Raw genomic sequence first — 10,134 nt, 5'->3', positions numbered from 1 at the left:
TAGTGGTCTTTTCAGTTACGCATGCAGTTAATGATGACTGCCATGCCATTTCCCATCCATCATTTAAATTTACATAATGAGTCATATTTTTTTGCACCTGATGTCTTGTTCAATCCAGAATTATTTGAAACGAGAATGTAGAAGAAATCCTGTCCATTATAAGTTTAAATGTAATAAAGTTATATATTACACTGATTTAAAGGCAATCTTTCAGTGACAAGATGTTGCATACATTACAAGAAAGTTAAAGGCTGATTACACAGTAAGTAATGGATCCATGGCCACCAACAAGTCAAGATTTGAACTTGAGGTTGTTTTATTGCTAATTTCTCTTTGATATATAACTTTTTACTTTGCGTTCCATTATGCACTTTTGTGATAACGCCACAAAATGTATTGCCAGAAAGAGGGAACAGTCTTGTGTGGTAAACCAATACATTTGCCTTGTGAGTCCTGTAATAACTGCATTAGAAATGTAACAATTAAAAGTCTGTTTAGAGTCATCTGGGCATCAGCTCTCATCGGTTCCATCTTCTACCAGAGGAATTTCTGGAAAGAGGAAAACTGGTAAGAACAAACATCATAGAATGTAGGTAGTCACTCTGTAAAGCTTGGAAAAACCTGTAAAAAATGCTCAAACATGATAAATGCTTTTTTATAATAAATTATATATAATATTTCTCCAAATTATGCAAATTGTCATCTGAATGCAACACATACAATTTCAGAACATTAGATTCAAGAAGAGTCAGTGAGATATTACACATTTACATGTAAATTAGTTTGGTTTAATGTAAGTATTTTAACCTTGCATTTCTTTATGGCAGGCATGATATACAGATGCACTGGGAAATCCATATTTTATGGTGAATTAATTTGAGTTGCCATGGGATGGGGAGATAACAGAGAACTTACCATCCGCAATATCAACGCTGGGGCTAGTGGAGGCTGTCTCCTCTATGGAGGAGACCATGTTGGTTCTCTCTGAGGGGTTATTCATTCCACCTGCATTGGAAGATGACGCCTGGGTGCTCTGGACACATTCTGAGTTGTCTGAAAAGCTCTCATAGGTCTCACATTCACTGGTGTCTATGGGAGCTCTGCTCGGAGTCTCGCTGTGTCCTGGGTACTCAGGAGGCTGTGGCTCCTCCGCCTGCAGTATGTCCTCTAGGCTGACTGGAGGCGCAATCCTCTGGGGAGGAAGGGCTGCGCTACCCACTGCTTCCTCATAGGTAGGAAGCAGCACTGGGACACCATCCACTACAACAATGTTCTGGTCTCTGAGATCCTGGTCTTGATCCCTATTCAGATCGGAGTATAAGGCCAGTCTTAATGATTTTACGCTCGTCAATGGAGCACAAAACATAGTGGAAGTACCGTAAGGAAGTACCTTACCGTAAGCTCCACTGAGGCTTGCACTGGAACTGCGTCACCTTTACTATCATGACCAGGAGCAAAGCCAGCAGAACACCAGAGGCAGTGAACGCCCCCACTCGCCACTTGGTCAGGAGGCTGTCCTGAAAACCAGGCCAGGTGGGTTCTACAGCGCAAAAAAAACAGTTGTACTTTCTAAAACAGGTTACAGTAGTACACAGTAATGTCTTGCATAAATGAAATATCAATGTATGATATTAATGAGATATTAATTAATGGAAATGTCACTAATATCTTGTTGCCTTTTCCAACAGGAGAAGTGTACAGTGTTCACCTACCTGTTTTAATGCAATGGACGTGCAGGTGAGGAAACCACTCCCCATATTGACAAGTTATGTACTTGTAATCATTTGCTAGGGAGTAGCCAGGGTCACAGTAGAACTCTACCACTGTCCCATGGATGTACCGATCACAAGGTTGTGGGTGACACATGTAATCTCCGTGCTCTAACATTGGGGGCAGGGGACACACTGCCACAGAAGAGAAGAATTCAACACATTTATAAAGTGTAGAACAAATATTATTTTGACATATGTTGCATTAGTTGTGTATGATATTTTGTGGTGTATTTATTTAAATACTTTAATGTTATCCAATATCAGCTTAACCCTACACATTTTGACAACAGATCAGAAATGTTATGTGCTATAGTCTAGGCTATCATTGTTTTTGTTAGTATGTTTTTATTGATTCAAGTTTGAACAAGGTAGACAACAATGCTTTAAAACTAAACAAAAACAAACAAAAAATGAACAAACAACACACACACACACACACACATACACACATACACACTTAAACTTACCCTCCACGTCAAGGCATCTGGGTGGTGTACTCGACCAGATAAGGTTATACATGCATTCCATCATCTCTGCACCCTCTAGTTTGTAACCAGGGAAACAGTGGTATTGCACCACAGTTCCAACTGGAACAGAAAACTGTGTTTCTGACAGGTTCATGTAGCTATGTGGGTTGATCAGTGGACGCAAGCAGCCTGCAAGGAAGAAAGATTGAGATGGTAAGATGTAAAATCCTCTGCCTGATGTCACCTCTTAGATGCTGAATATGTAGAGTGTACAGATTCTTCAGGGATGAAATGGATTTGCCGAAATAGAAACACCTTGACAAGTAGGTTGATTATCCCACGTCCCATCATCCTGACAGATAGAAACCATGTTGTCCATATCAGGGTAGCGAATCTGAAAGCCCTCATGGCAGCTAACACTTAGGATATCTCCAGGTCTGTAGGTGTGATTGGACACATTTGCATCTTCTATATAGGGAGGAAGACAATCTATGGAAGAAAAAGGACAGTCAGGAACCAATACCTCTTAAAACAGCTAACCTCATTTAAATTGTGTTAGTACTAGAGGGGAAAGATAGAGAATCATATGATATGTACCGACCTTCTTGTAGACACACTGGTCTGTGGCTCGGTCTCCAGCCAACTGATCCATTATTGAATCGGACGCAAACAACCTTAGCTGGTCCCTTGAGTCTGAACCCGTCCATACAGCGGTATCTGGCCACTGCATTAACAAAGAATACACCTGAGCTTGGTGTCCGGCTGCCATGCTCAAGGAAGCCAGGGTCCCCACAGATTTGTTGACCTACAAAACACACAAAAAATACACTTCAGGTAACGTGTTAATTAAAACTACAGTAAATATAAAAATCTAATATTTAAAGGTGCCCTGCCACATTAAACCGTTTTTACTTGTATTTTTAAAAAAAATATGTTAGGTCCATATGTGTTTGTGTTACATCCTGAATGTGAAAATGAACTGCTGCCTCCTCTCTCAGCTCTAGCCACTGAAAAGAAATAAGCGGAGAAATCAGGCCAAAGACAAAAGCTTCTCAGTCTGACATGGAATTGAATGAGCTCATTACTATTCATGAACTCATCTAGTTAAGACCGCACCCACAGTTGTCTAGCTCAGTGACAGTTTTCGTATGCAAGGATTTGTATTGTCAACTTAAGGAAGTGAAATGTTATACAGGTTTAATGCACTCGCTAGCCTAGCAGGTTTTATGCCCATTTGGACAATGCTAGCACTCGCTAGCCAAGCTAAGTTCATGCCTTGAAGCTAAAATTAGTTGATAACAGCTGTCATGTTATGGATGAAACCGACTAGCTGTTAGCCAATTAGAGTCAAGCAGCTTAGCTCGTTGAATATTAATGAGAACTGGCGCAAATCTTCCTGCAGGCTTTCTATACCATGCTAAAATGGCTTGAAACACGGTAACCAAGGCATTTTTTCCACAAAAAATGTTACAGAGTTCATGGTAGAACTTCAGACATTACCACAAAGTAATGAAATACGTGTGGCAGGGCACCTTTAATATTACGCTATCATGAATGGTACATGCTTTTCAGTCAAATGGTTGGTGCACTTGTTACAAACTGGAAGTATGCTAAATGGTTAAATATCTGACAGAGAAATGGAGTGCAGAGTACAGAAAATTGGCAGGAAAACACTGACTTGACTTCCACAATAATCCTCTCTTGATATGAGCCATCGCTTACCGTATGTGAAAGTTGTAGAATACCATGGAATTATGAAATATCAACTGATAAAGCAGATTAATGGTTATTATTTCTGAGAAATGACACACTACTCTCTGCCCTTTCTCTCCTGTAGCATTTGATCAGTGGTCTTTTTAAGTTGAACTAGGGTAGTGCTTAACTAACGAGGCTACAAACTATTGTTAAATATACATTCTATACAAAGCCATAGCCATGGAGTTAACATTGGCATAAGATAGAATGGCACACGAAAATGAAAAAAAAAAAAAAAAAAAACAATATTATTAGGCATTATTTTTTAAAGGAAAACATATCACCTCATGTGTTTGTGAATTTGTTCCCCCCAATGTTGACTCTACATACGGCCTTGAATTATTCACATGAATTCAGTGCCAAATACATTTGAATGAATTTTAAGGCAGTGCTGGTCAAGTGGATTATTTGATTTTATACTCAAGGTACACATAGCTGGCCTTCTTTGGCTTCTCACTATGCTATAAACTAAAGGTGATGCACCTGCTGTGTTTGTGCTCTGAAGCAGGTCTTCCTCCTGACTTTAGAATACTGCTATTTCACCTCTGAAAAGGAGCTTTTATTGGCGGTCTTTTATTGTTTAAAACGGTTCAAAATTCAGCCATACTCTTCTTCAGCTGGCCAGGGAGTGCTCTTTCCTGCACCCTATCATTGGAACAGCCTTTTATTACACACGGATGCAGCCACTATTGAGATTTCAAAATGAGGATTCAAAACATATATTTTTTCAATTTCAAAACAGTATGGCCTGGAGTCAAATCCACCACCTGTATAATACCTCTTTAAGCATTTTTGATGTGATTATTTTCAAGGAAATGTTTGTTTTATTTCAAGTCATTTTTAAATTATACTGTATTTGGTTTAAACACCTTCTTATCATTACTCTTTACATGGCATTGTTTTATTGTTCATTGTTTATTTGTCTTTCTTTTGTTCACTCATTCATTCTCTTTTATTTTCTTTTGTCTCATTTTCTTCTAAATTTCTAAAGTGTAATTAGATCATTTGGCATGATTATAAGGCACTATAAACAAGAAATTGATTGATAGATTCTTTTTGGTGTTTATATTTTCCCATCCCATTTTCTTTTCATTTTATTCAACAATTTTCACCTTCTTGTGTATGATAAAGGGGGGGGGTGCTTTCAGTCTGTTTTCACAGTATCAAAGGACAGGGAAAAAGTTCATTAAGTCTGAAGTCTTGAAAACCTTCTCACCCCATTTACCATCATATGCTTTCTTTTACAGGTAAAGCAATACACACTCAGTCCAAAGGTTGGCTCACTGTCAGATGTCTGTCATGGGATTTTCAAGTGACTAGCCCATTCATTTATCACAAATGTATTGAGCTAAGCATTTTTTCTGCGAAATGTTGAATCTGCAGCACACTGTTTGAGGCGGTAAATTTATCAAATGAGAGAAGAGAAAGACTCCCCAGGGCCCAACAGCCTTTTCTTACACCTGAGCCTTTGGACCTTAGCCCATAATTAATTAATTAATTACGGCATATACTTCAAAGCGAAATCTCACTATATAACAGGTCTCAGAAATGGCAGCTTCCCCTTTGTGAAACATTGATGAAGTAGGGCCTATTTTATGCTGTACTTAAATTTTATTTAACCATGTCCCTTTGCAATTCCTTGTCTGCTTTGCCACTGTGGTAAGACTACTGTAATTATGCTGACCTACATATAGGTAATAAAAATTCAGCTGACGCTGGTCAATGCATTTAGGTTAATCTGTGTATTTGTTCATGGTTACATTTAGAGTTGTCTTATAGAAAGGACACTTAATAAATGTTACTTTTATCAGATTGTCTGAACTAGCAGGCCTATTTCTGCTATTGTGGTTAAGCTCCTGTTTGAGACCATTGAAAGTGCCAGTGCAAGACCTTCTAGCCATTCAAACAACACTCTACAGCACTGTGTCTTGATTTGCAAATCATTCATCATTCACCACAATCAATGTCCCAGGTAAATCACACGAATAACAACGTAATGCAATGGCATAGGCTGCAGCATGCATATTTTGCTTATAGTCAAGCACTCCATCGATTATCGTCGTCAATCTGTAACCTGCCTACCCTACACCCTGAAATAGCACAGCCAAAGAGCCTTACCTACTACGGTTACGTCTGAAGCTGTCAACACTTCATGTAGAAGAATAGCTGCGAGCAAACAAAACTGTATTCGGGGAAGGTTGCATCGAAATAAAAATGATTCTTTTAGCATACTGACATGATGATACATATTTCACCATGTATAGAATCCGCCTAAATTCAAGTTAAAACATAACAAAGGCGGTGATATCTGGCAGATGAGCTCGGAATTCCGTAAGCTTGGAGCTCCCATAGACGCGACGGAGTGATCCTGGGCATATTTACAGCTCTGTTTTTATAGTAATTCAAGTTTGAACGCGAAACATCTACAAGACCTTTGGAACCAGTATACGGGAAGCAGTGATATAATTTCATACTCTATCGGCCGAAGGAAAATGCGTCATCCCCACGATACTGCATCCGTGCTCCACCCCTCACCAAAGCAAGGTTGAACCACAGAAATCAACGACTAGGCTGCAGATGGGTGCTTATCACACATTGTACCGCTATTCAGCTAAAAGTAGCTAAAATCCTCCTCTCATAGCCTTTGTAGTTTAGCACGCGCACAGGCGCGCTTGCGCGCGCACACACACACACACTGTGTCTTGAGTGCTACTTTATGGGAACATCAGCCAGTGTGACTAAGAGCCTCTGACATGTTTCACCTACTAGACATAGGCTTATAAAATTTCTGCTTTTCTGTAAATTAATGGAATGGAATTCCATAGGCAATAACAACTGACAAGTTAATGTGATCTTATGTATGTAGCCTAATGGCTCAATCAGGTCTCTCATTTTTATTTTACATGTCTTATTTATTGTAATACATTACTGCAGTACATAACATGATTTTTTTAACTCAATGTTTTTGTGACTCAGGTCTGTCTGGTAGAGCATTACTCTCACACTCAGGTCTGTGTGTGAAAGAGAGAGAAAGGTGTGATGTGAGTGCATGACTGTTTTTGCACGTGTGTGTGTGTGTGTGTGCGCGCGCGTGTGTCTGTTGCTCAGAGAATAGGAATGTCGTTGGGATTCTGGAAGGGCATGGTGTGGGCTTCCTGTGCTCCATGGAGAAAAGGCTCCAGCTCTTCATCAGGAAGGCCCTGCCCCTGTGTATGTATACAGGCCAAGGTTGTCTGCTCTCCTCTGAAGTTTCTAACCTGAAGATTGTGACTCTCTGACATCCTTTTCAAGTGCGGATGTAGCCGACAGGGATGCTGGAAAGGGAGTGCAGCCGGAGAACTGAACCTGAAGCCTGGAACAAGTGCTGTGCTGAACGCACCAGCTTTTCTATAGTCTTTAAAGCAATGGCATCTTCATCATCAGCGTTGATAGCTCTGAATTAATAAGATAGAGATTGTTCCATGTAATGGATAGTAATTTTAGACGATGGATCAAGTTAACCAAATAATTTGTAATCAAAGTAACCAACAGGGGGACAAGAAGGAAATGAAAAAGAACAATCAAGATAACATCAGTATACCGTATCATAATAATGATTTGTCTTATAATAAAATTGGGTTGAAGTATTGAACTCAAACTGTAGTTAATACACAAACTCAAGCTCACAACTCCTGGAGATGGTTTTAAACCCAGCTTGTTAGGTAGATAAAATAACAAACTGAGTAAAATCAAGTCTGTTTCTCTCTCCTCTGAAAAAATGTTTCAGCTGCAACAAACCCTCCATCAGTGCTTTCAAATCAATCCACATGAACAAGGTCTCCTCTGTTAGCAGGGCAGATGCATAGGTTGGATTTTTTTTTTCTTAACCCAAAAACATGCAGAGGCTTTATTAAGGCTATACGTATGATTTGACATTCAGTAAACACAACATCAAGTTCTACTGCACTGTCTATTGACCTCCACATACTTGCAAGTCTGAGTAATTGTTCATCAAAATGTCTTCAATACATTACTATTCAGTTAAATTCAGTTCATGTGTTCATTAACCTTTAATCAATGTATCAAATAACAACAAAAACGTCTGCAAACCAGTAGCTCCCGAGCAAATATTTAATTACATGACCAATGTATCATAATTATATGGTCATCTATCATATGTTTTAAACAGATCAAAATACATAATTTCTCTGAAAAATAACCATTAAAAAATTCTGAAATGTGTCAATCCAGAATTTGAAGCTCATGCCGTGTCTGTTCATTTGTCTACTTTCTGCGTTTGCAATTGAACACATTTTGCATTATGGTGCATATACTGTAGTCAGACATTGAACACTTCTCTGACTTGTTAAGGCACTGCCCTTCGTGCATGTACCAATGTTCAAGAAGGACACTAATTGCAGTTATGTGAGCTTAGAGTAATGCTCTATGGCAAGGTTGTCTTCTTGATTGGATATATAAAATACATTAAATACAACATAAATATATTCAGTAATTGATGCTAAATACCCTAAACTGATGGATATTTATGTTGGTATCCGAGCTCAATGCAAATCCTGAAGAGATCTTCTGAGCCTCTACCCAGGCCTGCTGATAAACAGGTGTATGCTTGTTACTCTGACAGAACAATTCTCTACCAATGCACTGAAATCCAGCAATGCAAGTCAATTCTCTTTTGGAAAATACATATGGACCAACTTATCAAAGGCTCTAGTGAATAAAATGAGATATAAAGAAAAATAAAAGAGAAATGAAATAAACAAGAAAAATATAAGAATGAGCTCAAATTAATGACAGACAGTAGCCCAGACAGATGAGTTGGCAGTGTTACACAGCTGTTATAGAACCATTACATGTTCATGTGCTTTTAAGCAAAGATGCCAACAAGGCTCTTCAGCTATAACTACTTTGCATACAGTCTCTATCAGATGTTGAACTGATGTTGGGCTCATCCATTTTTTGTTTCCAGTAACGTACAAAAAACATAACTGCGACAATGCCCACCAAGATCAAAAGTATGATACCAATGAACTTGCCTGAGGCTCCTGCAGATGCATGGCCCGTAGTGTAATTTACAGACGGTGTGTGAATGACACTATTAGTTAACAAGTCAATATTAGGTAACAAGTCACTCTCATCAGACTTGACGCATCTATCCTTGCCCACAAGTCTGAAACCATTTCTGCATGAACACTCGTAATCACCGAGTGTATTAAAACAATGGGCATCATGACAACTGCCTTGTTCACATTCATCGATATCCACACAAACATTTTCTTGATCCAATATGTAACCATCCGGGCAAGAGCAGGACGTGCCCACACAATCCGCAGCGCAGCTTTCTGAAGTACATTTAATTACACATCGCCTTTGATCTTTCCTGTTGATTACAAAGTTCGGAAAACACGAACACTTAAACCCATGATCTACCCCAGTGCAATGATGTTCACACGCGCCTGATAGACAGCCATTGGTGTCATAGTAGAAGATACTGTACTCCGGTTCCTCCAATTTAAAGTCAAAGCAAACGTCTTCCGGGACATTTTCACACAATAACCCATCGCTTTGGACCTTACACAGTTTCTCAGTCCATGTTAGGTCAGCAGAGATAGATACGCAACTTGGAGCGCACACCGTCTCTTTGCTTCCCCAATTAGTAAACTCCGTGGTTTGCGAGCCAGATGTCCAGATGTACCCTTTCAAGGGCGACATATCATTTGTACATTGCAAGTCGGGAAGACGCAGACCTATCCAGAAATCCCCGTGCATATCCATGAGCAAGTCTCTAACAAGATCACTCGCAGCCTTCGATGGCACTGTTATTAGTTGGCCTCCCATATCTTGGCATAGTTGTTTAGATGTCTGGAAATCTGAAGAAAACTTAAAAGCAGCTTTGCACACCTTATTGTTACAAGTGCAATTTCGTGGTACACCATCACTCGAAAGAAACAACGCAATGAAAAAAGTCAGCCTAACTGAAAAACGAAATAATTCCATTATTCGTGGATTGCGCCCCAGACTTTTTCTGCTTGGTATAGTCGATCCCGACTTGCCAGTAACATGCAACTACGAATCGAGCAAGAGCTCTGTGTGAACCATCCCTGCCACTTCCTGAGATAAGACTTGTAGTGGAAGGAAATAAG

The 10,134-nt window shown here is 39.4% G+C and overlaps 2 protein-coding genes across 2 annotated transcripts; both read right to left on the bottom strand.

The window, feature by feature from the left end:
• Positions 1-298: 298 nt before the first annotated feature.
• Positions 299-6,483, bottom strand: susd4 (sushi domain containing 4). Its single transcript, XM_042072898.1, has 8 exons — positions 6,113-6,483; positions 2,841-3,044; positions 2,555-2,728; positions 2,240-2,428; positions 1,713-1,904; positions 1,396-1,540; positions 916-1,301; positions 299-549 (listed from the first exon to the last, which is right to left on the bottom strand). Exons 1-8 carry the CDS (start codon positions 6,240-6,242, stop codon positions 512-514), a joined length of 1,458 nt encoding a protein of 485 aa, XP_041928832.1. The 5' UTR covers positions 6,243-6,483; the 3' UTR covers positions 299-511.
• A 360-nt stretch (positions 6,484-6,843) lies between these two features.
• LOC121693628 (complement component C1q receptor) lies at positions 6,844-10,134 on the bottom strand. The gene has a single exon (XM_042073172.1). The coding sequence runs from the start codon at positions 9,986-9,988 to the stop codon at positions 8,885-8,887; it is 1,104 nt and encodes a 367-aa protein (XP_041929106.1). The 5' UTR covers positions 9,989-10,134; the 3' UTR covers positions 6,844-8,884.

The sequence above is a fragment of the Alosa sapidissima genome, chromosome 19 (genome assembly GCF_018492685.1).
Source record: "Alosa sapidissima isolate fAloSap1 chromosome 19, fAloSap1.pri, whole genome shotgun sequence".
In the NCBI taxonomy this organism is placed as follows: Eukaryota; Metazoa; Chordata; class Actinopteri; order Clupeiformes; family Clupeidae; genus Alosa; species Alosa sapidissima.
The sequence above is the reverse complement of the archived record's forward strand: the minus strand, read 5'-3'. Positions and strand labels throughout refer to the sequence as shown.

Coding starts and splice junctions, on each gene's coding strand:
- susd4 (XM_042072898.1), bottom strand. CDS start 6,242: ATGTATCATCATGTCAGTATGCTAAAAGAATCATTTTTATTTCGATGC. Junction 2,429..2,554: donor TAATCAACCTACTTGTCAAG/GTGTTTCTATTT, acceptor TCTTCCTTGCAG/GCTGCTTGCGTCCACTGATC. Junction 550..915: donor CAGCGTTGATATTGCGGATG/GTAAGTTCTCTG, acceptor TCCTCTTTCCAG/AAATTCCTCTGGTAGAAGAT.
- LOC121693628 (XM_042073172.1), bottom strand. CDS start 9,988: ATGGAATTATTTCGTTTTTCAGTTAGGCTGACTTTTTTCATTGCGTTG.